Source organism: Cryptotermes secundus, unplaced genomic scaffold (genome assembly GCF_002891405.2).
Source record: "Cryptotermes secundus unplaced genomic scaffold, Csec_1.0 scaffold710, whole genome shotgun sequence".
NCBI classification, from domain to species: Eukaryota; Metazoa; Arthropoda; class Insecta; order Blattodea; family Kalotermitidae; genus Cryptotermes; species Cryptotermes secundus.
The window spans coordinates 152,303-179,983 of record NW_019739969.1 but is presented as its reverse complement, the minus strand read 5'-3'; the positions used below and the strand labels follow the sequence as shown (position 1 = coordinate 179,983).

The following is a 27,681-nucleotide window of genomic DNA, read 5'->3' as shown; positions in this document are numbered from 1 at the left end:
CAAATGGGTTGTTCCCTCTTCTTTTACCAGTGATATATGGCTGACAGTTATGTGTTTCTTGAACATATTGTTACAGGGGATGAAACATGTGTTCACCAGAGACAGATCAAGTAAGTATGTACAGAAAATACACTTCTCCCCTCAATCTTTCTGTAAAAGTGACAATTATGGTGTTCAAAACCATTACATTCTCAAACTTCTTAGAATGAAGTTTGATGCAGTATTGACATGTCTGCATACAGCCATTACATGAAAATGTAATATATTCAGTAAAGGTGTTCTGCTTATAACAATTTGTGGCTTTACTAAACCAGTGGAACCTCATAACTTTTGCAGCAGTTCAAGTGGGAGATCTTAGAACAGCCTGCTCATTGCCCTGACCTGGTATGAAGCAATTATCACCTACTTCCAAGTGTCTGTGAGGCCACACATTTGAAAATCCTGAGAACAGGAAAACTCTACTGAAATGAAGGTTGGAAGAACAGGAAAATGAGTTCTATGAACAGGAGATAGAAACTCATGTCTTAATCTTCACAGGATCATGTAAGAAAATAGTTCACAAACCATCTGTGATGTCTTATCTACACTGAAGATTCAATAAAAGGTAAAGCTGTCCTTGTGTAAATTAATTAAGCATGAAGCCATGGAGGCATATTTGGGTATTGGGGTATAGCTCCATCATTCTTGACCTAGACACTAGATGGAGATGATTGGTCAGCTTCACATCTTGGCCACTTAACACCCAAGGTAGAGCCTCCATCTAAGGCCCCAGACCTAGTCTGAATGCTACACAGAAGATACAAGTCTCTGTCAGGAATTGAACCTCAGCCATCCAGCCCACTGCCATACTGACTGATCTATCCTGGGTCATGTAGATACAATAGACAATTTTTAAAGCATATGCTATGTACATTTGCTTTCTGATCACACTTTTGTTCAAAAGAACATGACAAGGCACATAATAAACACCATTCTAAGCTTGATTTTAGCATATATTTCACAGAAGCCAGATAGCTCAGTCGGTGTAGTGATTGACTATGGCTTGGAGGATGGAGGAATTGGAGTTTGAGACCCGATGGAGCAAGAATTTTCTCTTCTCCATGTTATCCAGACTGGCTCTGGGGTCAACCCAACCTGTTAAACAATGGGTACTGGAGTCTATTTCCTTGGGGTTAAAGCGGCTGGGGCATGAAGTTGACCACTCACCTCCAACTAGTGCCTAGGTCAAAAAAATGTGGATCTATACATCCACTCCCCATACACCTTCATGGCACAGCGCTTAATTAGTTAAGCATACACACAACCTTACTTTTCACAGAAGTAGCCTAAACTGTTGCAATGGGACTGAAAGTTTAATAGCAAATCAAGGTCTGTAAATTATTTGAATAAGGTAATGCATTCATTGCTTAGATATCATATTCAGTTGTCACATTTGTGTTTGTTTTGATGAAATAAATTAAATTAGTAAACAAAACAGCAGTATAGCTTGACTCATCTAACTCTACTGGTACAAATCATTAAATGGTATATGTCATTGGTACAGGTTACAAGAGTAAAAATTCAAACAGTAAAGGAGCCAGTGTCTTGTTTTAATGTTCTGTTATTAAGAGAAACATACAGAATTATACAGAATCTAGCCACTTACAAAGAGTTGTCTATTTCTTTTCTTGTCTTCAAAATCTATGATTGAACTGAAGCCAATCTTGATGGCTTTCCTTTTGCGAGGGCTGTTGACAGTCTTGACATACACTTTCCTGGTCTTGTGACTGACATTTGTAACAACAGCTGGCCAATATACTTTGTTGCAGCGCACCCACACAATGTCATCCTTCATAAAATTCTTCTCTAAAAAGGACAGCAAAATTTAAAATCACTGCTGACAATTGTTATCAGTAATGGAGTCTTAGGAGCATATAGACATTATCACAACACTTAAAAGCAAGATGAATAATTGACAGAATGCTGAGAATGCAGCATTTTAAGTACAGTCCTTAGAAAGGGAAGAACCTGATTTCAATAGGTGTGTTATGATATACTATACCTGGGAGATTTCATGGCTTTCCATCTGTCCAGGCATATGCTTAGATTATACTTTCAACAGGTCATGATTATTTCACTAAACATCTCTAATTTTTCATTCATAACTGTTATAACAGTCACATTCTTGTATTTAGGGCTATTTATCTTCAGCAATTGATGTAGTACAGAAAAAATAACAAAACAATCAAACAGAAGTAAATGTTTAAAGAAGAGGTGATGAAACTTTTAGGAAATCACAGAGACAAGACATATATATGTATTCTAGAAATGGTTCTGGGAAATATTTCTTCCAAAGAAAAGTTCGTAAAGTTGTCCCTATGTTTAATTAATTAAGCACCATGCCACAAAGACATATGAGGGAATGGAGGCATAGCTCCACCATTCTTGACCTTGCCACAGATGTAGGTGAGTGGTCACCTTCATGCTCAAGCCACATTACCCCCAAGGAAAAAATCTCCAGTACTCATTAAAGAAAAGCATAAGGAAATGAAAATAATAAAAAATGAGGTTTTCGATAAGTTAATCAATTATACATAATAATCATGTTAATATTCCATATAAAAAATGCAATTAAAGTTATAAATGAAACTGAAAATACCGTACACTCTGTAACTGTTAATCATAATTTGGTGGACCCTTTTTGTATCAATTACGTTTATATTAAGATCACGTGAAATACATACAGAGATCCAGCAGCCAACTTGTACACTCAGAAGTGACATAGTTCAAGTTTTCCTATGTGGACAGGAAGTAACATCTGGTACATTTCCTGGAATTCTGACAGTTTCAGCAGAGTCGGAAAGTCTTTGAGAATTTGAGAGCTGACAGCTTGGAACAGCTATAACTTAGAAGTGGGATGGCTGAAGCCTCATCCCCTGATCTTAATGCATCAAGTCACTTTCAAACTTAGCGTCAGGTCAGCAACTGCCAGAATCACATAGCAAAGCAACATGATTGGAAATTCACAAATTTAGAGAATCTTCTAGTTTTCAAACTAAACCAATGGCACATGTTGGAGGAGTGGATTTCTCTTGGAGTCTGGGGTTCGTGGACCTCAGTGTTCAGAGAGAGATGATTCCACCTCAGACAGTCTTCAGTCAACTTTCGGCCAAGTCAGACACAAAAACACAACTACGTCACTTCACTAAACGTATTACAAGTTAAACCCAAATAAGTGTAACTATTAGAGTTTCTGCTGTGTTCAGTGAGCTGAAGTTAATTAAATAATTACTGAAGTGCAAAAAAATTCTTGAAGTTGTGTACATGATTGTAGCATAAGGATCTTCCTGCCCTGCCCGAGCCAGGCTCATAACACCCCGGGATAAGAACTCATCTCTACCCATTACAGAGCAGAACCCAGCTACTCCCGTCTTTCCCTACTTGCGAGACACCTAATGGTCATACAGGAAACGAACTCTCACCTACCAGCATCAACAATCACAATTCTTCTCCCTTCCCACCTAACTTGACAACCACGAGAAGAGGAAGGAGGGCAGTAACTCCAGTGGAGGCGTCCAGACACAAGGTACAGGTGAGCCATAGCACAGGGAAAGGAAGGGATACAAGTAAAAAACTAATAAGTGACGTAAAATCGGGCAAAAGGCAGTAATGAGTGGTGCCAAACCTAGGTATAACAACTCTTCTCTGACTCGCGTGATAGACACATTCTTGAAAAATTCTATGGTAAAATCATGTTAGTTGAACACAAATTTTCCACAAGAAGTAATGCAATGCAACCTAGAACTAATTTGGTGAGATGGAGATTTGCTAGCACATTCCCACAACATCGTGAACAGGTGGAAAAACTACTTCTCTGTTATTTAATGTACACAGGATAAGTGACGTTAGGCAGAGAGAAATGCATCTAGCTGAGCCATTATTACCTGAGCCTAGTACTTCTGAGATTAACGTTGCTACAGTAAAGTTGAAAAAGCATAAATAGCCCGGTACTGATCAAATTCTGGCAGAACTGGATCAAGCAGGGGGTTTAATACAGGGTGTTTCAAAAAGAGCTTTACAACTTTGAAAGCTTATATAAATTTATACCAATGACCTACACAACGTTTTGAACTGTCATAATGTAGCAAAACACACCGAATCTCATGCACATGGTACTGTAGTACCCAATACCGCCACCGCAAGCGCTCCTGCAGTTGAAATCAAGATGGCTACTTTCACAGGTGCAGAGCGTGCTTTTTGTGTGTTTTGGTTCGAAGAAACAAAGTCTGCTACACAAGCTCAAAGGAAATTTTGCACTCAGCATCGCAAGGAACCTCCCAGTAGGCCCACAATTTACTCCTGGCACAAGAATTTTGTTCAGACCAGATCTTCTGTGTGCCATGCCAAGCCACCCGGTCGGCCACGTGTTTCTGACGCTACAGTGGAACAGATTAGGGAGAGCTTTGTTCGAAGTCCACGAAAGTCAACGCGACGTGCGTCTTGGGAAACTGGTATTCCAAATGTTACTGTATGGCGAGTGTTACGGAAAAGTTTACACTCAAAAGCGTACAAACTATCCATCGTTCAACACCTTATGGATGCAAATAAGGTGGTTTGTAAGGAATTCTGTATGCAAATGCTTCATCAGACACAAGACGATGAGAAGTTTCTGGACTCCGTAATTTTCAGTGACATGGACACGTTTCATGTCAGTGGTAAGGTCAATACCCACAACTGTGGGACCTGGGGCAGCGAAAATCCATGTGTCTACCTGGAACATGTTCGTGATAGCCCAAAGGTGAATGTGTTTTGCACTCTCAGCAAAGAAAGAGTGTACGGTCACTTCTTCTTCATGGAGACGACCATTACCGGTATCGTATATCTAGACATGCTCCAAGAGTCCCTCATTCCACAGTTGGATGAAGATGACCAAGAAGGACGCATTCACTTCCAGCAAGATGGCACACCCCCTCATTACCATGAAGTGCGCGAGTACCTCAACACCCATTTCCAAGGTCGGTGGATTGGTAGAGCGGCGCCGATAGCATGGCCACCTCTTTCCCCGGATCTTACTCGCCTGGATTTTTTTTTATGGGGATTTGTTAAAGATCGCGTGTTCATACCACCTTTGCCTGCAAATGTCGTTGAGCTCTGAACTCGAATTACTGCCTCAGTTACAGAAGTGATGCCAAAGATGCTACGTAGTGTGTGGCAAGAGACTGACTACAGGTGGGACGTCTGCCGCATTACCAATGGAAGTTACATTGAACCATAACTATCGGAGGTAAAACTCAGTGTGTTTTGCTACATTATGACAGTTCAAAACTTTGTGTATGTCCTATGTATAAATTTATATAAGCTTTCAAAGTTCTAAAGCTCTTTTTGAAACACCCTGTATAACGTTCTAAGATCATAACTAATTAATTCTATTTGGAATAAGGAAGAATTGCCTGATCAGTCGAAGGAGTCTATTGTTGTACCAGATCACAAGATGGGTGATAAAACTGACTGCAATAATTATTGTGGGATATCACTGCTATCAACTTCATACAAAATTCTATCCAATATTCTTCTCTCAAGGTTAAGTCCAGATATAGATGAAATTATTGGGGATCATCAGTGTAGGTTCCGATCTAACAGATCAACTGCTGATCAGATATAAATATATAAATATTTGTCTGATAATTTTGCTATCCAGAATGGTATAAAACAATTCATGATTTTCATTCCACTTTCCATACAAAAATGTGTATTTGCCTGCTGGTTTGGTGCCACCTCTTCCCCATCTGACCTCCTGTATTCCCGCTAAACCTAACTTATATTCTGATATTTCTTCTGCAACTGTCCTTAGCAAACCTGCCCTATACATGCTTCTGACATTCCAAGTACCAAATCTCATATCTATTTTCTTTTGCTTAGGTCATTTATCCACAGAATCCATCCAGATCCAAGGCTTCTTGAAATATTTTGTAACAAGCTTATTTTTTATGGTGAGGAGCTGTTACCCCCATGCCACACCCCCAAGCTGGAAGAACACCCTTTGTCGGCTGTCTACAATTTTTTATTCAATATATTCACAGCTACCCTCCATATCTGGAGGCTGTCTCCTCCATGTGCAACCTGAAGCACGCCATGCCATGGTGACAAGGGACCCACATTTCAAAATTTAATTCACGAGAAAATTAAGAGCAGGTTGAATTCAGTCCAGATCTTTTCATCTTCTTCTCTGCTGTCTAAAAACGTAAAAATTAGAACATATGACACTATAATTTCACTTGTGGTTCTGCATGGGTATCAAACATTATTGGAGGCACACAAAGGGAGGGTGTTTGAGACTAGGGTGCTGAGGAGAATATTTGGACCAAACACTGATGAGATGGTAGGTTGGAGAAAACTGCATTATGTAGTCCTCACCAAATATAAATAAACTGATGAAGCCAAGGAGGATGGACAGGACATGTACCATGCATAGGGTGCGGAGGAATACACATAGGATTTTGGTGGGAAAGCTAGAAGGAAAGAGGCCACTATGAAGATCTAGATATAGGTAAAGGATAATATTAAGTGGATCTTAGAGAAATAGGATGGGGTGGTATGGATGGGACTGATCTGGCTCAGGACAGAGGCCAGTGGAGGGCTCTTGTGAATGTAGCAACAAACCTTCAGGTTCCAGAAAATGTTGAGTAATTCTTAAGTAACTGAGTGACTGGCAGCTTCTCCAGGACTCAGCTCCATGATTTAGTTTGTTAATAGATAATGCATGGAGAAATTGTATTAAACTGAAAAAGCAATTACATTATTCCAAAATTGGCACCACTTCAAAAACCATGTTAAATCAACTGCATATTAGTAGAACCTGTGTTTGTTGAGGACTGATTGTATTAGAAACGATGTATGGAAGGTACATACTGTTACATGTTACTTGGTGTTAATAAAGGGTATGAGTGAGCAAGTAGTTGGGAAGGTGCCTGGTTCATACCTGTTTGGGCACTGACTATTTTGATTAAGATTTTTGGGGTTCTTCTCAGTCCCGCCAGGCAAATGCTGGAAAAGTACCTCAAACTAGGCCACAACAGCTTCCTTCCATGTCCCTTCCAATCCATTATTCAGTGCCATTGTACCATTTGATGCAACAGTCTGAGCTCTGACAGTGTTGTTAAACAAACCACAAGCAAACAGAGCTTATGATAAACTGCAGTGGAACTGCTTGTAGAGAGTTACCGCCACCTCAATATAAGTCCTATTCCAAGTACTTATAAAGGCATGAATGCACTGAATTTTCAGCCCTCTCAGCTGGTGTAAACTTCTTCCATTACACTTCAACCTAACCAGTTGCTCCAGATTTGGCATTACACTCTTGGATCCTGATTGGGTGAGAGCCAACCACAGGTGTTAAAATAAAAAACAGCTGGGAATATGCTACTAACATTTATATTCTGAAAACAGAATTATTGGGGGAAAAAAAAAGAATGGAAAGAAAGCACCAACATTGAAAGACTGAATATAGCTACTCACTTTTACCATCTTCGACTGATGAAAATGCAGGAGGTAACTCCTCATCTGAATCAGCCATTTCATCATCATGCAAGTTGGGGCAAGGGAAAGATTTTGGGGAAAGAGACCCTTGGTCTTTTGACCTGAAACAATAAGAAGTGCTTTTCAATGTTTGCAGTACCCCACTGCCATTATTCATTTTGTTCTACTTCACATCAATTCATATTTTCAGTTAATGAAAATAGCACCATATCTTGGTAAAAGACCAAGGGCTCAACAGGGTTCATACTTAATTACAGCAGAAGAATATGGACTAGACTTCAGACATACATTTGTTCCACTTTTAATTACAACCTTTTATTTTTAATTCTAATGATAAATGTTGTTCCAAGTTACAAATAATACATAGGTGTGCACAGTTAAACACTATTACTATTATTCCCCAAGTAAAAAACCTACCTCCACTGAAAGGAAAATAATAAAAACCAAGTAACACACTTGCATAATAACATAACTGCATTGAAGATTTCACTACGGTTTTACACTCTGACAAACAAATTGGTACCTTGCTTTCATACAGAAATCATAGCTCCTCTGTAAAGTTAGCTTCAATGTTCAAAATAGACTTAAGCAACATTCTTATATCATGAACTCGTACTTTCATAAAATTAGTAATTATACACATATTGTATAAATATTATCCATCAGCCCAAAAATGTTAAGATTTCTGTATTAAAATGCATGCCTTCTATCAATAATTTCTTTCAAAAGATGACAAGATGAACAATGTTGAATAATACAATGACAGTAATTAAATCTGCACACACACATTTATACAAGAGATTCTCACATAGGCTACATAATCATAATGATGAATTGTTAGCAGTCTTATACAAATACAATTATAATATATATCTCATTCAAGAAAATAAAACAAATCTACATAAACAATGATATGCATGTGCAGCTGAGTGAAATTTTGCTTTCTTTTAGAAAACTTACACTGGTTGTAACTTAAGCTGATAATGATGCATAACAAGTAAAACAGTACTGCAACACATCAAAAATACTGTCCATCTCGAAAATTAGCCATAAAACAATGTTCCTAATTAACTGGCTGATACATTCCAAAAGCACCATACAATGGTCCGTACATACTAACATGTGAAATCATTTTGTAACTTCACAGTAGTGTGAAGAAAGTGACATGACTATACTACCTTACTATGGAAAGCTCTGGAAATTGCACCAAGTAATATATTAAATCATGATTAATATATCAGCACTACCCTAAAATAATATGGTCTAAAACATAAACTCTTTTGATATGGTACACATATTCGCACAAGCGTCCAAAATTACATTTTGTAAACATATGTTCAGCTACAATACACATTTTGCTGCATATACAACAGAAGCACAGGTAACGGAACATCTGCTCCACAGGCATCTAACACAAGGTATGGATGTGATGATTAAAAATGGGATCTCAAGGTCACAGCATGTTCATAACGACAGTTCTAATTAGCCTCTCGTCCTCACTATGAACTTTTATCATTATTTGGCTTGCGGTGTTCCATTTACCCACATAATATGGTGGCCTTGTATATTAAGATAGAAAACAGAGATTGGAAATGCTTCATTATAAAACATTTAAATTCCAACCTAATTGTGCTTACACAAAGAGCTTAATTTTGACTAAACAGTGGTCCAGACCACAGTTCTTCATTGATAAAGTAAACACATGTCAAATTGAAAGCCGGAAAAATTTACTGGTTTTGAAGTGTAATGTCAATGGAACTTCATAAATCCAAGAAATAGAATACAAGAAGACTCCATTATGATGGGCAGGTCTTGCATTACACACAAAACTTGTGTGTGGGCGAGCGTTTCAGTCAAAATATTCCCCTCACTCCCATTCACAGTTTACAATGACAAATGTTTCCTTCAAACAAATAATACATTTAATTACAATAAGATTATTACCTTTCACTATGTTCAAGTCTCAAGTTTTTCATTTCCATATCATCTTCCTCCAAAGGACTGTTTGTTCTCAACACCTGGTCAGGCTCTGTACAGTCATTTGATGTCTCTGTCAAAGGTTCATCCACAAGCAAAGGCATTGAATGGGGTAAATGAGATATAGACTGCAAAGGTACAGAAGCATCTACTGAGACATGTGGTATGCTCTCAGCAGGAAAAGAAGTCAAAGTGGCCTCCTTTCCTGGCTCTAGGCCAGCTTGTGCTTCAGGTACTTCTGGGGCATCTTCAAAACCTTTAGGAAAGCCAGTAATAATAGCTTGGGAATTACAGGTACTCTGACAGGAGTCTGGGATTTGTTCAGATGAATTATCTGTCACTATTTTCTCTTCAGCACTAGAAATACTCTCTGGTATTTCCAAATATGTGTGATGAACACATTCATCAGAGGTAACTTTCTGACTGACTGCCTGTGTTGATGAGTTTCTTAACAGTTCAGCACTGTTTTCCAAAATGCCTTCATCAGATTCAGAATTCATCTCTAACTTATGATCAATATTTTTTGAAATGCTAGATGTGCCTTCTGAAATTTCAGTAAAGGATGGCAAGGTAGTTGCAATCTCACTTTCTGAAGGGGCTAGTGAGCCTGAAAGTTGAGAGGAGCTTTCTGACACACGGACATAGGATATATGGGAACGCTGATCCGTGTCCAGGTGACTTGATGAAGAATGACTGTTATCCACAACAGCAGCTTCTGATGTATCTTCAGAGACTGAGTAAGTTGTCACTGGTGTCGAATCCAAAATTTCGGTATCCCCTGAGATATGATCATGTACAACAGATATAGTTCGCACCATTGTAGACTGAAGTTGAGGCACTGTCTGTCTCTCACAGAAATGAGCTGCACCCTCGAGCACACTTCCTGATACATGATGGTGTGATGTTGGGTCTACTGAACCTTTGGTGCTGGACAACTCATTCATATGGTTCTTTTTGTCATGAGATGTACATTCTGGGATATCACTGTAAGATGTCAGAACAGAGTGTTCTTTAGCATCTTGTGCAGCTTGTGACGTTAACAGATCTTCAATGTGACTGTTTGCTGCTTCTTGTATCATACTAGCAGATGTCTTTTCAGTGACCACATTACAGACAGTGTGTGAAGGGCTCTGGGGCTTGGCTGATGAATCTGAATCTGGTCGGATAAGTGCCAAACTGTCATCAACTTCACCCTGGGAATCAGTTTCTTCAGATAAGAGGGGCATTGATGGATTGAAATTGACTGCAGAAACTGATTTGGGTTCAGCCATGCTCAATGACAAAGTTGAATTAGAAACTGAAGATTCTGATATGCTGTTTTCTGAGAGGCCACACTGGTTATGGGGTGAGGCAGTTACAGGAATGGTTGGGAATGCCTGTGAGGTTACAGACAGAGCTGGCTGAGTGATAGTAAGGGGTAGTTCCAATGAAGAAGGAACTGGTGGAGGAGCCTGTAATGTTGGAAGAGCAGCAGAAGGTACTTCTAGAGGAGTCATGATAGGCTGATTCAGAGTTAGTGAAGTTTCCAGCACACCAGCAGGGTTTGAAGGAGGTGACAGTACCGATGACAAGGAAGGCAACAACACTGTAGCCTGATGAAGGGTAGAAGGAGATGACGTTAAAAGAGATGATGATTCAAGAAGTCGTGGTGTCATCACTGTTGACTGACTACTGTTAACCACAGTAAGAGAATCTTGGACTGCACTATCAGGCTGGAAGACTTGAGTATTAGCCAATGCTTCTGCCAAAATGTCTTGATTAGAGCCACTGGACTGTGGTGTAGCAGTGCCTGAGACATGAGGAGCAGATCCAATACCAAACATAGATGAATCTGAAGAATTCTCTACTCCAATGCTTGTTACAGGGTTTGTAGGCAATGTACTTGTTTGCCCTAGGTTTAGAACAGTTCCTGAACTTGAAGCAGAGTTGTCTATAGCCAGAATGATGTTTTCAAGATCCCCAGATGTACCTATAGATGAAGGGTCAATGTAAAGTGTCCGTGCACCTCCCTCATTAGTTTGGGAACCCCCATCATATGCGAGAAGTGTAGAATTGTCATAAGATTGCAGGGTACCAGAGTCATCAATTGTGACCAATACATAAGTGGCAGTGCCACTGTCTGCCAGCTGCTCTGCAGGTGCAGCCGCCACGACTTGTGCTATTTGCTGGGTTGACAGACCTGATGTTCCTGCTGTGGTTGACACTGAAGCTGGTTGGAGACTAGGTAGGCTTATGGTGTTGCCCTGACCGACAGGTATATTAGCTGCTGTGACACTAATCTGAGGAGTTGAAAGAACCATGCTATTTGACTCTAAGTTTTGTTGTATAGTTGGTCCAACAGTAACAGTGGGCTGCAATGGCTGCAGACTTGGCAAGGTATGTACAGCTGACATTTCTACACTGGACTGCAAATTTGTTGTAGAGACTACAATGGGAATTCGTTTTGATGTAATATTTACATTAGATGTGTTTTGAGGTACTGACTTCTTTATGGACTGTGATGAAGTAATTACTTTCTGAACAGACTGTGGTGCTGACATTTTCTGAACAGCCTGATTTGGGGTGGTAGTCTGGTTTAGTTTTTGTAAGGATGGAGTTCTAGGGAAAATGCCACTTACTTTCTTCAACTGTGATACATTGGTTAGCACACCAACACTACCAGATTTGGCAGGTAATGGATTTTGCACCTTTTGCACAACCATGCCCGATGCAACTGCTGGTCTACTTTCAAGCATCTTTGGTTGAATCTGTGAAGTCAGAACTATTTTACCTCCTCCAGTAGTTGGTACAGAAATTCTATGCACAGAAGACGAAACACCAGGATTTGTCAGAATTTTGGGTTTTGGGGCTGAAAGTTTTGTTACAGACCGAGATGTACCAATTTTAGCCTGCAATTGTCCAGAAGTAGATGCCACAGTTTTACCAAGGACTGTTCCTGAAACAGTGGTTCCTTGTGTTGTATGAATAAGTATTGTATTAGACTGAGGTTTCAGGGTACCAATGACCCTAACTGGAGAAGCCTGTGTCACAGAAGCTTTCTGCATTGTTGGTAAAACTACCTTTGCCTGTGTGCTCTGCATTGTAAATTTTGCACCAAGACTTTGTTTCCCTCCTTGCAGAGTCCTCATCTGCTGCTGGCTAATTGGGGTTAATTTTGTGCCTTTGGCCATGACACTTCTTGGGTTCAGGTTTGCTCCAGTACTAGTAGGCACTATGCGCTGAGGCTGGACCTGCAATTTTCCACCTGCAGTTATAATTTTCTGCTGCTGAGGAGAAAGTGCAGTTGTCAAAATCTTTTGCTGGCCACTGCCTTGAGGTTTGGCTAAAATCACAACTTTGCTTCCTCCAACTGCATGTTGCATTATGTGTTGCTGTGTAACTCTCTGCTGTGTTGTTTTGCCAACAGTGTACCTCGACTGCTGACCTGGAGAAGTCTGCACAATAACAAATTTTCCTCCTCCACTTTTCTGAGATACTACTGTAGTCCCTCCAGTACCTTTAAGTTTGCTGATAGCAGATACAGCAGCACTAGAAACAGCTACAGCAACAGTACTTGAAGCAGGAACTGCTGCAGCTTGCAGTTTAATAGTCCTCATGGGGCTGCCTTGTGATGCTTTCATAATGACACTGCCACTGCTGCTTGGAACCTGTGGACTACTCTTTGACATGACAACAGGAGTATCAGAAGATGGCACAACAGTAGTAATATCTGTTACAGTTGGACCACCTTCATTTATGCCTACTGTATGCAACTCTGTTGAACTCGGAATCAAATCAATCAGTGACACAGGAACACTTCCAACTTTATTGGCCTCTGGTGCTTCTCTGATTATGGCGTCAGTCATTACCACAGGCATGGAATTGATGTCTAACTCCATCTCTTCATCTTCCAAAGAGGTCTGAGCACTTCCAGCTACACCATGAGGTTCAGTAACTTCTGCTTTTGGAGACTCTGTTCTGATTTCTTTTGGTTTCTCCTGCACCTCCTCCATCTCTTTCTTGATACTGTAGTCATGGTCACCACCACCATTTTCAACATTTGTTAATTTTGGCCCAGTGGGTGCAGAACTGTTTGTATCAAGAGCAGTGTGACTGTTGTTGCTGTCAAGGACAACATCTGGGAGAGAGGCAGAGCTGCCAACTTCAAGCGCAGGACAGGTAACATTAGTATTTGGTAGCTCAGGTACTTCAGGAAGGGCAGGTACGGTTGTTTCTGCTAACAGGGTCTTAAATGCAGCATCTATATCCTCAGCATCAGCAGAAAGTTTCTCTACTTCTGTCTTCAATGTTTCGGGAGCTTGCACTGCAGAAGTTTCTGTCATTGCTTCTACTTTTGGAGCAGATGTGAGAGTTCCTATATCATCTACTATATTCCGGCGTTTTGATGCTGGTTCACTTCTATCATCTATTATTCTAGGTATTTTTCTATTCTCAACAAATTTCTTGGCCCTCTCCTCCAATTCACTGCCTAAATTAGCATCTTCTGTGTCATCAAAATCAAAGCATGAGGTTTCCTTGGGCTTCACATGTTCTTCTGAACAAGTAGTCTTTGTATTTGCAACTCTCTCGCTCTCACTTGCTGCAGCTACATCAGCTGAATGCATGTTGGCCAACTCACTTTTACTTAGTTCCTGTTTCATTAATTCTATCTCTTTTTCTTCTTGTTCTTCATCTTCATCTTCCCAATCAGCAAGTAATTTTTCTCGAATCTCCTCATCATTTCTCTTCTTCTTTGCAGGCCTCTCACCTCCCCATCTGGTACCTTTCCTTTTACCAAAGATAGGGGTCTTGGGTGATTTCCGTTCTGAAGTTTTCAGCTGTTTCTCTGGACTTCTTGGCAGCTGCTGCTTGGAATTAGCATCTGATTCCTCTTTCGTTGTTTTCATGTCACTCTCTTCAATAAGCTTCCTTTTAGGAGCACTTTTATCTGCAATACCTTCAGCTCTGGGAGTATCACAGGATACTGGGGCAGCTCTACTGCGAGCTCTTGATCTGTCACTAGGACTACTTACAGAAGACCTTCCTTTGCCTCTTCCTGTAATTTTACTATCTGCAGATTTGCTCTTGCTAGCTGATATTCCCTTAACTCCAACACCTTGACCATTATTGGCTGCATCTGCACTGTGGAATTTATTGTGCAGAACAATAACATTCAATCTGTTGGAAGTAAAGTCACAGATGTGGCACTTGTACTGAGGGCAAGGATTACTAGACTGGTCATCTCGACTAGGTGTGCTTACTGGCTGATGTCTAATACGTACAACATGATCAGTATCATCTTTCACTTCACTTACAAAACGTGGGTGTGTAATCTGTCTCGGCTGTTGAAGTACTGGCAGTGAAGGAGATCCAGGCTGGCTTTGTCGGCCATTAGCTGATGGTGACAGCTGTGTTAGTTTCCAGCTAACTCGGTCTTTACCCTGGGAACCAACAAGTTTGCTTTTCTTGTCAGGTGAGCCAGACTTTTTGTCACCCCCAAATATGTTACGATAATCTGGTCTTTCTTCTGGTGCAAAAGCATTATCTCTTAAAATGTCTGGGTTACCTCCTGTAAGCCTTTCAGCAATGGCTACATCTTCAGGAAACTTATTCATAACAGTTGAACCTTCTCGGCATCTGGACCGATATATATCTGGAAACCAGAATTTGTACATTATTAAAAAGAGCCATATCACGAACACAAGGAACAGTTACAAATGAAGTACTGAATTAAAACTGATTTTGCAGCATAAGGAAATTAAAGAAGGTGATGGCCTCCAATGGCATGCTATTAACGCCAAGTTTCATGAAAGTCAGTAAAGCAGTGTCCATTGTATGACATCAGGAACTGAATCAAAGGCCTGCAACATATTTACACACTGAAAATGAAAAAACTTTGGATCATGAGTCTTTAAATTGTTCGTGTTTCCCCTCTCCTTAATTACCTCAAGTAACTGAAAATACAGTTTCTTCCACTAACACATTACTGGTGAGGGCTCAGACAGGGAAGCTGATAACTCACACCAAATTTGACTAGTCTTGAGACACAGGTGCTTATAACATGAAACTAACGCCACACTCTTACTTGACCATGTTCATGGAAGTTCCTTAGAAGTTCTATTCTGTATCAATGTCTGACAAGATTTTCTATGCTTGAGGAGCAGTCTCTCTTATGGTGACTAAGGTCACATAGTCATATTATGATTTTGTACAAATTAAATTTCAACTGACTGGAGCACTTTAAAGCAAATCTAAGTCACACTCCAATGATTATGGATAACTACTCCATTAACAGTGGTAAAGTCACAAAGGAGCAGGATACGGTTTCACACTAAAATTTTTCTTACATTATTCATTCGTTTGTTTTTTGATCAATTTAATTAATACTACTTTACAGGTATGTGATTTAATCAGTGAGTTTTAGGAATTAACTGAATTTTTATTTTAACATCCCATAAATTGAATTCCTAATATTCACCTCCAAACAGCTAACACCTACAGTTCTGGTCCTAATATCCTGATAGTAAAACTGCTATCAAGACAAAAGAACAAACAGTTACAATAATAATCGCTACATCAAAATCACTGGAAGGATATTTCTAAGAGAATAAACAAAAAATGCTTAATTTTTTTACAAAGAAACCAGTTGCATAGCTAAGTCAGCAACACACAGATGGTTGTGGCAGGGTAACAGTACAATGAATAGAGATTTGAAGAACAGGGCGGATGGTCGTGTGGGTGGTACGTGTAGTCCGTCACGTGACTTTGTAATAGTAAAGGAACATATCAATTAAAGGATGTTTCAGATAAAGATAATTTTAAGCAAAAGGATATGTGATAAAATAGTAAATGAACTAAAGAAGGATATCACTGAACTAAATCATCTTTTGAAACATGCCGTAAGGCAGACAGTAAAAGAGGTTATCTCAAATGAAATTAACATTATTCTAGCAAAGACAGAAACTATATATGGAAATGTGAGTGAACAAGTGTTAAGTGCACCATGAATGGACTGAAATAATGAACAGAAGACGCAAGAGGAATAATAGTAATAGCGATAGATGTGATAATATTGTGACATGTTGCGCAACGGAGGACACCCACCTCCCCAGCGCTATGTGGCGGTAATGTAGTGCTCGCGTTACTATGGTAATAGGCGAGTCCCCACCCCGCCACTCTTCCCACGGTGATGTAACGCGCAAGGCGCGGTGACGCGGCACCGCTTCCTACTGTGACGTGGCACGTAACAGGCACACACAGCCCCTATATAGGACAGCTGCGCTGCCTGCGGAGTTGAGTTGTATTGTGACAGCCGCCGAGTTAAGTAGTAGTCGAGCGAGTGTGTTATCAACAGTTCTCAAGGCAGCTACCTACGAGTAGTTACTATAGGATTCTGACGATGGTGTATAACACACTGATATGTTGGGTTTTTGGACTTTATCCATCGTAATGGTTTTTAAGATAACAAATAAAAACACGACGTTTCGGAAACTGGATCTGTTTCCGTCCTCAGGTGAAGGAAAAAACACCTATTCAGTTGGGTCCCTTAGAAAGAGCTAGTCTCAATCACTGGACGAGTTAGTTCCGAGAGAGTTCCTAGTTAGCCAGCAACCAGTCAGTTGCATTCTGGCAGTTAGAGTGTAGTATTTGTGATACTGCAGATAGCAGTAATTGTGAATCTGTAATTTGGGTGATTGTAAGTGCGAATGTGAAATAAAATTCGCTATACCGAATACGGCATGAAGTTATTTGTCACGTTACACGCCCAATACATGACAACTGGTGTCAGACGGTGGCCTGTTCAGTGGACATGAAACCTGCGGTGGCACAACAAGAAGAGGTCCCCACTGCAATACCGGTCGGAGTGAAGATGGCCTGCCGAGAAACGGAGGCACGTCCAGAAGATGAAAAGCCGGCTTCAGTGCACAGGAAACCTGAGGCGGCAGAACTACTAGAGGTACCCGTACAAGACGCCGAAGTAATGCCGTTCGGAGAACCGAAGAAGAAAAGGCGCAGGGACCGACATCGACGAAATATAAAGAATTCGACACGGGAAAACTGTGGACCCCGGATGAAGTTGGCTGCCCCCTGCAGGAAGACATCCCGTCGTGCGACAGTGGCACGATGGAGAATTGCCTTCAAGAATGAAATTCCCCTGGGAACCTTCGGATGCCAGCGGAAAGAAGTGACCGCCACCGGAATAAAGATTACACGCTGTGTAGGACACAGGCGTATGGGACAAATCAAGAATAAGGTCGCACCGGAAATCACCAAGAAATGGACGTTCAGGAAGAGAGTGTGCAAAGGCCCAGAACGCAACACTGGCATTAGGAACCGAGGCCTGAGACAGCAACTACAACGCAGAAATGAAGTGAAGGACCTAGGCGGCGGACAGCCGCGATATGTGAAGGAAGCAGACCTGAGAAAAACTGCAAGACTGCAGATCACCAAGCGAGTAGCCAGATTTTCTGTCTGCCTACAACACGGCAAGGATTGGACCTTATGGAGGGGTAGACCTCCTCCAAAACGAAAAAAGACGCAGGGCACAGAAGAGGAGCCGATAAAATAGTAGAACCGGCCTCCCCAGAGAGAGTGAATGTGCCATAGAATGAAAGTGATGGATGAATGTGATCTTCTGTGATCTTCTGGCGAGCTGAAAGGAAACCGCTTGAGACGAGCTTTGTCTTAAGAGGGGAGTGGATGTAACGGACGAAGAATAGTCGCTGCAAGAAGAGTAGCCGAAACAACAGGAGACACTGCAAGCACAGCTACGGGACGGAAAAGGAACGGGGGTGCACCATTGGGCTATTCGGGACGAACAGCCTTAAGGAGGGAGCAGTGTGACATGTTGCGCAATGGAGGACACCCACCTCCCCAGCGGTACGTGGCGGTAACGTAGCGCTCGCATTACTATGGTAATAGGCGAGTCCCCGCCCCGCCACTCTTCTCACGGTGATGTAACGCGCAACGCACGGTGACGCGGCACCGTTTCCTACTGTGACATGGCACGTAACAGGCACACACAGCCCCTATATAGGACAGCTGCGCTGCCTGCGGAGTTGAGTTGTAATGTGACAGCCGCCGAATTAAGTAGTAGTTGAGCGAGTGTGTTATCAACAGTTCTCAAGGCAGCTACTTACGAGTTAGTTCCAAGAGTTCCTAGTTAGCCAACAACCAGTCAGTTGCATTCTGGCAGTTAAGAGTGTAGTATTTGTGATACTGGAGATAGCAGTAATTGTGAATCTGTAATTTGGGTGATTGTAAGTGTGAATGTGAAATAAAATTCGCTATACCAAATACGGCGTGAAGTTATTTGTCGCGTTACACGCCCAATACGTGACAATATATACAGAATACCAGTTGTAAAAAACTGCTATAAACTATCCTGTGATGACAAAACCAATGAAAATTGGGCCTCCAACGCAGTTGAGAATCAAAAAATAATGAAACCCTATAAGAAGCAAGCACAATTAAGAAAAAAGAGACATAGGATCATAATTACTGGGGATAGTCACGTAACAAATTGTGCATCTAAAATATCATATAACCTAGATAATGGCTTTGAAGTGCAAGGTATTACAAAACCAAATGCAGATTTAATAGCAATCACAAATACAATAAAAGAGGATGTTAAACTCCTGACAAAGAATGATAATGTGGTTATATGGGGCGGTATAAGAGATGTAGGTAAACATGCAACCTCAGATGGCTTGAATCAACTGAAAGATTTTTATAGCAAACAAACTGTCAAACGAATTTTATTCAGATAAGTGTGCTACACAGATATGATCTACCTGTAGATTCCTGTGTAAACAAAGAAGTAGAGACTTTCAATAGAAAATCGAGTAAATTAGTAAAAGCTTTTGAACATACACCTCTTATAAAGGTAAACATAGAAAGAGAATTACATACAAAACATGGATTACATCTAAATGATAGGGGGAAGGAATTAGTGGCCAGGAAGATAATCCCTATTATAAAGCACATGTTATATAAAAAACTAAGGAACCAATTAGCATGACATGGAAGCAAGATAAGGGAAAACTTCACAGCAAGAACACAACAATATAGGGATGGAAAAGTGAGAAGCAGTGACCTATAAGCAAGATAAGATAAATATAACACAAGAAAAAGCCAATAATCAGAGTATAGGAAGAGAGGATGCAGACATCGGCGGCGATACTGTGCTCCAGAATAGCAATGGTCGTGAACATAATGAACTAAAGTTGGATGTTATAAATACAATTCAATACGAAGAGTTTGTAAACCTCCTACTACAAGAAAGGATGATTTTTTATGGATGGACAGAAGACAAAAAAGAAACTCCAATAATAAAGAAAGAAGAAACCTTAGGACAGGTAATAACTCAACAATAGATATTAATCCATTGAGAATATTTCATCAAAACATATGTGGAATACAAAAAAAGTAGATGAGTTAATCAGCTCGGTATTTCCTGACTTATCACATATTATATGCCTTACAGAACATCATCTTAAACAGCTTGAAACAGCTCAAATTAGCATGGACGGTTACAGACTTGCTACCTCATACTGTAGGTCAAGAGAAAAAGGTGGGGTTTGCATATTCATACATAAAAATCTTAAATTCTCGATGATAGATTAGGGTAGATATTGTAAGGAGCAGGATTTAGAAATATGTGCATTAAAATTAGACGCCACTACAAATATATGTGTAGTGGCAGTATAGAGGGCACCCATTGGCAATTTTATTTTATTCCTTAATGGGTTAGACAAAATAATAAATACACATTATAAAGTAGAATCGAAGTTTATTATATATGGGGACATAGATATAGATTATTTAACAGACAATGAAAAAAGAAAACGGCTAGATGCAGTACTGCAGACTTATAATCTGTCATCTATAATACATTTCCCTACTAGAATCCAAAATCAATCTAGAACAATAATAGATGACATATTTATATATATTCATAAAATTATAAATTATACAATTGGTCCCTTGTACAATGGATTATCAGACCACGATGCTCAACTGCTTCAAGTTATCAACATAAAGCCTCAAGCATTGAAACTATACATCCATATCACTAGAGATATAAATAAATATACAGGGTGGGGCGCAGAAACTTTTATTTTGAAGGCGAATAAAAGAAAAATTATTGCTGACAGACAAAATTTATGTTTAGCTAATGAAAGAACATACTTTAAAGTTTTAAATCACGTAGTTTTAAACAAAATATTTTGAAGGTGGTGGCCACCATTCTCTATGCACTGACGCAACCGTTTTCTGAAGTTCCCCTCTGCACGTTCCAACATGTGCACTGGAATTTGGGCTACTTCCTGCAAAATAACATTCTTCAGCTGAAGCAGGTTTGTGGGGCAATGTTTAAAAACCTCTGTCTTGAGGTATCTCCATAAAAAAAAATCACAGGGCGTTAGATCAGGTGAGTGCGCTGCCCACGGGATGTCACCTCGAAGCAACATGAGCCGTCCAGGGAACTTTGCCCTCAAAACTGTCATCGAAGCTCGGGCTGTGTGGGCCGTGGCACCATCCTGTTGGAACCAGACACTTCCTAGATGCATTTCTTCAAGAGCTGGTTCGAAAAAGTTTTTAATCATGTCCACATACCGCTGTGAATTGACAGTAACTGCATGATTGTCTTCTTCAAAAAAATAAGGGCCAATAACTCCCAACAATGCACACATACTGTCACCTTATCACTGTGAAGTGGCCTCTCATGGAGCTCTCTGGGATTGTTACCACTCTAATAGTGCATATTCTGCTTGTTGACATATCTGGATAGGTGAAAATGTGCCTCAGCACTAAAGAAAACAAGTGCGTCAGCGGGTAAAGTTTCCAATAATGTTTCGCATGCCATTATTTGGTTCTGGAAATCACGTGGTGACAATTATTGCACAACAACCATCTTATAGGGATGGAAATTAAGATGTTCATGAAGAATTCGGCGCATTGAACAATTGGATATGTCTAGGGCGACTGCATGTTTGCGAGCAGAGCGTCTTGGAGATCTCAAAATCGATTGTCGAACTGCCTCCACACTTTCTGGCATCGTAACGGTCTGTTGTCTTCCTGATGATTTTTTCACCACACTCCTGGTTGTCCTAAAGTTCTCTACCCACAAAACAATCAATTTCCGGTCGGGAACTGGACATCTGGGCTTAATTCCGAAGTGAGTATGGAATGCACACTGCATCGCCATGTAGGAATGGTTGTCCGAAAAATAGGCTTCGACAGCAAACGCACGCTGCTCACTCGTCCACCTCATGTTTCCTACTGAGGGGTATTAGACAGAAACTTCTGTGACTGCTGCGTTCGCTGAGCCTATCCCCACTTTTCTGTGACCTCCCCTCCCTTCACAATGTGTCTTCAGAAAAAGGAAGTTTCTGTGCTCCACCCTGTATATAATATACATACTAGATATTATGTTTCAATTGTATTGTGACATGTTGCGCAACGGAGAACCACTCCCTACCCAGCAGCAACGTGGCAACTCAGGCCACAGTGACGTGGCGGATGAGTCAGCGCTCCCCTCCCCCCTCCGCATGGTAACGCAACGTGCAACGCGCGGTGACGTAAGACAGCGCGAGGTAACAGCGTGGCCACGTAACAGGCCCACACAGCCCCTATATAAGAGAGCTGCGCTGCCTGCGAAGGGAGTTAGTTGTAATGTGACAGTCGCCGAGTTAAGTAGTAGTCGAGCGAGTGTGTGATCAACAGTTCTCAAGGCAGCTACCTACGAGTTAGTTCCGAGAGAGTTCTGAGTTAGCCAGCAACCAGTCAGTAGCATTCTGGCATTTGGAGTGTAGTATTTGTGATACTGCAGATAGCAGTAATTGTGAATCTGTAATTTGGGTGATTGTAAGTGCGAATGTGAAATAAAATTCGCTATATCAAATACGGCGTGAAGTTATTTGTCGCGTTATACACGCCCAAAACGTGACAGTATTATAAGATGTTCACAAACTTTTAGTGTATTTGTGCATCTGATTTAACATATTGTCTATGTGTAGGTCAGAGTTCATTCAAAAGCAGGGAGCATGATCTGTATGTAATAAAGGATGTTTTCATACTCTAAACTAAATATATATATATATATATATATATATATATAAGAGGGTTGGAACTTTAATAGTGGCAACTATTTATTTACAACTGATACAAAATAGATGCTTGTTTTGAAGTTTTACTGTTCTCCACTGTAGTCACCAGCACTGTGTACAACCCGTTGCCAGTGATGTGGAAGTCGTAGGATACCTTTAGCAGTGCCTGTTCTGTTGATAGTTCGATTGGTGTGGTCTACAGCCTGAAGAATGTCTGGAACAGTTCTGAAGTGAATGCTGTGAGGTGGTTCCTTCATCTTAGGAATCAAGTCAAAGTCACAAGGCCTTAAGTCCGGGGAGTATGGTGGATTGTACAACACTTCCCCCCCCATCGACTGAACAAATCAGCCACAGCTTGTGCTGCATGCAGCAGAGCATTGTCCTGCAAAGTGATGGGTGGGTTCTGCAGAAAGTGTTGCCGCTTCTTTCTCAAAGCTGGTCGCAGGTTGTGTTCCAAAAATGAACACTATTACTGCGCATTGATGGTCTGCTGTCAGAGAATGGTATGCATTAGGATAACACCATCACAGTTGTACATGAGAATCACCATAACTTTCACACTGCTGGGGTTCTGACAAACTTTTGATTTTCGTGGTGACCTGTAATGATGCTATTTGTTCGATTGGCGTTTCAATTGTGGCTCATATGATTTGGCCCATGTCTCATCCAGAGTAATGATACAGCATAAGAAAACCTCTCCTTCGCGCTCATAGCGCTCCAAGTGGTTACAAGCAGCGTAGTATCATAGCCATTTCTGCATTTCCTCAAATCATGTGGAACCCGTCATGATGCAATTTTTCTCATACCCAGGCATTCCTTCAGAATGTGAAGCACAGTCGTATGCGCTAATCCTGCCTCTCAGGCCAGCTCATGAATCATATGGCGTCGATCACTCTTCAGTAACACGGAAAGAGCATACAGTTCTTCTTCACTGACACTAGGATGACTTGGCCAACACGTCTGCCACATTTTGGTGTCCCTCGTTGAAGGCTTTTACCCACCTTGACACTGTTCTGTAAGGCAATAAAGATTCCCCATAAGCCTCTTGAAGACCTTGATGACACTGTCCTGCTGTACTGTATCTTGCACATTCAATCTTTATCCAACTCCGTTGTTCCTGTTTCGAAATCGTGACAACACTACATTAGACCGCCAGCTAATACGAAGCTCTGTTCTTCTCATCACTGCGCATGTGCATGATGTGGGAAGGGAGAGTCCATTTACTCTGAGGTAAAGTAGTTACATAACTAACGTGTGGTATAAGCGACATTATTTGGTTCCGTTGCATGGCATCTCTACAGCAGTGTTACCACTATTAAAGTTCCAAACCTCATATATATATATATATATATTGTGACATGTTGTGCAACGGAGGACCCCTACTTCCCCAGCGGCACGTCGCGGTAACGTAGCGCTCCCTCCCCCCACCCCCTCCGCGGTGACGTAAGACGGCGTGAGGTAACAGCGTTGCTAGGCTATACGCCATGTCACAGTAGTGACGTGGCGGGCGACCCTAGCAAGAGCGAACGGAATAAAAGCTGGCTGAGCAGGAAGCAGTCAGTGTGTTATCAACGAGTTCTCAGTTCGCAAGTTACGAGCTACAGACGTGTGTGCGAGAATCAGTGATAGTTCGTGATAACCAGTTATATTTGGAGTGTGTAATTCAGTGAGACTTGTATAGCTCCCGCACTATTAATACGTGAAGACTCTGGAAGATAGTGTTAAGAGATTTTTTGTAGGGTTTGTAAAGTGTAAAACCCATAACTGTGTAATACTGTGACGTGGCGGGCGACCCTAGCAACAGCGAACAGAATAAAAGCCGGCTGAGCAGGAAGCAGTCAGTGTGTTATCAACGAGTTCTCAGTTCGCAAGTTACGAGCTACAGACGTGTGTGCGAGAATCAGTGATAGTTCGTGATAACCAGTTATATTTGGAGTGTGTAATTCAGTGAGACTTGTATAGCTCCCGCACTATTAATACGTGAAGACTCTGGAAGATAGTGTTAAGAGATTTTGTTGTAGGGTCTGTAAAGTGTGGAAATCCGTAACTGTGTAATAATTAATTGTACCCGTTACTCGTAGATTGTTCAATAAACCAATTAACGATCTCTACAGCGTATTCAGTAACGAAACACGTTACAATATATACATATATATTGTAACGTATTTCGCCATTGAAGACACCGTTCAGATTGTTAATTGGTTTATTTAACAACCTACAAGTCTTGGGTACAATTAATTATAACACTGTTATGGGTTTGCACAATTTACAAACCCTACGCACTAATCTATTCACTCTGTCTTCAGTAGTCTTCACTTATTCACAGTACAATACGGGAACTATACCAGTGTCACTGTATTACACACTCCCAATACCTTCTCACACTATCACTTCTAATCACACGTTCTGGTATTCTTCTTTCCGCTACAGCTGAACTTGGCGACTGTTCCAATTCAACTGTGTCACTCCTGATCACACAGTCTCACATACTGCTCAGCCGGCTTTTTATACCGTTCGCTGTTGCCTGTTTCAACAGCGGTGTCGCGTGTTACGTCACAGTAGGCAGCGCTGCCTCGTCAGCGTGGGGGAGGGGGCATCCACCGAGCATTGCGTACTGATGGAAGGAGTGCAGGTATGTGACGTCACATATGAGACCACAGATTTCAGGCGACCCCCACTTCCCGTTGCGCCATCCATGTCACACTGCTCCCTTCTAAATGTTGTTCGTCCCAAACAGCCTAACGGTACATCGCCGTTCCTTTCTCTTCCCGTTGCTGTGCTTGCAACATCTTCTTCTTTCTTGTTCGGCTACTTCTCTTGCAGCAACTATCCTCCGTCCGTTACATCCGCTCCCTTCTTAAGACCAGCTCGTCTCAAGTGGATTCCTGTTAATTTGCCAGAAGATCAAGTTGTATCACATTCACTCCTTCACTTTCTCACATCGCACATTCACTCTTGCTCGGGAGGCCGTTGCTACTAATTTATCGGCTTCTCTTCTGTGCTTTGCTTCTTTTTTGTTTTGGAGGGGGTCGACACCTCCACAAGGACCAGTCCTTGAGCATGTCTTTCTTCGGAAGTTCCTTATGTCAGCATAACAGCACTTGAAGTGTTGTTTGCACTTGCTGACACCGTCATTCCTCCTGGTCTTTCTGCAACTGGCTGGTACGAGACCATGGCGCAACAGTGCCCATTGCTGGTTTCTATACGCTGCTATGGGCACCCCACAATGGTTGAGATTCGTCATAAGGCTGCTTGCAGAGACGGTGTAGACAACTGTCGACAGCCAATTCCTTTCTCCGGCATCCGAAGGTTCCCTGGGTAATTTCCTTCTTGAAGGTATCTCTCCTGCGTCGTGCCACTACTGCATGGCGGGACACCTTCCGGTCGGTTTGTGTTTTCTGTGCCACTTTGCACGGTGGCTAGTCCCTCCACGGATGACAACCAATCTTCCTCGGCACTCATCCTGACACTGGGTCCGTTCATTCATTTTTCACTGGTTTCGGTCCCTACACCTTTTCTTCTTCTTCGGTTCTCCGACCGGCATTACTTCAGCGTCTTCTACGGGTACCTCTCGTTGTTCAGGCACCTCAGGTTTCCTGTCCACTGAGGCCGGCTCTTCTTCTTCTAGACGTGCCTCTATTCCTTGGCAGTCTTCTTCTAGATGCGCCTCCATCGTTTCTCAGCAGGCCATCGACATTACGTCCATTTCTGGTTTGATTACAACCACCATCTCCTTGTGGCTGGTCCCCATATTTTCTCACTTGGAGGCCGTCCTTGCTTGTGTTGCTCTCATCTCCGCAGCAGTCTTTTCTCTCCAGGCGGCCATCTCTCCTCGCCAGGCTTTATAGTCGGCATCCATTTTCGCCTCAATTATTGACAGTATTTCGAATATTTGTTGATTTCTTGCTTCTCAGTTTTAGCCATCACTATTCCCTCGCTCTGCGCTTCTATTACATGGTCCTCTGCCGCTACTAAGCTGGAAGGACAGGGTCCTGCCCCTGGACTCCATAATGACACTTCTTCTGCCAGACGCACAGTCTGTCACCCTATGTCCACAGATGCATTGTAGGCGCGTAGTATGTCCAGTCCTAGAATGAACTCATTGGTGATATCTGCGACGAAAATCCACATTTTCAGTGATCGCTGCCCCAGGGTCAGGGTCCTTCCGGATGGGGAGGGTTTCTCCAGATACCGTTTACAGCGTGAAACGTTGGTCGGGCTCTCTTTCAGGCCATCTGTCGGCGATGCCTGGCCTAGACACAGTTACGTACGCTCCGGTATCTATGGTCACCATGCATGGTTTGTCACTGACCCAGCCTTGGGTAACGAGACTAGCATCGGCATTTTCCATGATTACGGTCAATGCGTGATGGAGGGAGTTTAATGCATATGCTGGCGTTCGCCTTTCTCCACCGGCCGTCGCTCGTTTCCAGATGGTTGGGCACCCTTCCTGCTCGTGGGTTCGTTGTGGCTTCTCGGTAATTCCCGTGTATACCTGCCTGGCCTATCTTCATGTTCTCGGCGCATTTCATTATTAGCCTTCCTTTCATAGGGGCAGTTATTCCCGAAGTGGACCAGTTCTCCACAACTCCAGCACCCTGACTGTCTTCCGTTTCTTCGTTGGTTGGGGGGTGATTGGTACTTCTAGTATGCCTTGGTGCTATCTCATGAGGTCTGGCTGCTACCAGTACTGCCTGCAGCTCTAGTGCTAGTCAGAGGGCCTTGCTTACTGTCTTGTCCCCTCCCAGCAGCAGCTGAATCTTTATATCGGCATCTCGTATTCTGTATACTAAGGCTTTTCCTGCCTCTCTTCCTATGTGGTATGCAGGTAGATTGGGGTAGGCACAACGAGCAAGCAGTTCAATGGCCATGGCAGTCTTGCAGGGATTCTCCAGGTTTCTGCGTACTTGTTCTTAACCGTTTGACGTGGTCATTTAAATTCCGCGGCCGCGGCTCCTGCGGTAATATATTCAGCCGGCCATTTAAATTTTGCTCGAAAATTATTTATTCATCATTGTTCTTAAATTCTATGAGATAGGAACATGAAACTTTCACTAAAATGATCTTAAATGGTGGTTTTATAACCTTACCTTATAATATG

The 27,681-nt window shown here is 41.7% G+C and overlaps 1 protein-coding gene across 10 annotated transcripts in view; it reads right to left on the bottom strand.

Annotated features, from left to right (window-relative positions):
• The window catches only part of LOC111872212, a 106,515-nt gene that overhangs the window by 56,146 nt on the left and 22,688 nt on the right, over positions 1–27,681 (bottom strand). For all 10 annotated transcript variants that reach the window (XR_004513878.1, XR_004513879.1, XR_004513880.1 and 7 more), the window contains exons 4-6: positions 9,460–15,124; positions 7,495–7,616; positions 1,646–1,845 (exon numbers count right to left, since the gene is read on the bottom strand). Coding sequence is in view for 6 of the 10 variants with exons in the window: in XM_033754609.1 (XP_033610500.1) it covers positions 1,646–1,845; positions 7,495–7,616; positions 9,460–15,124 (5,987 nt within the window). In the remaining 4 variants the exon portion in view is untranslated. The remainder of the gene's footprint in view (positions 1–1,645; positions 1,846–7,494; positions 7,617–9,459; positions 15,125–27,681) is intronic.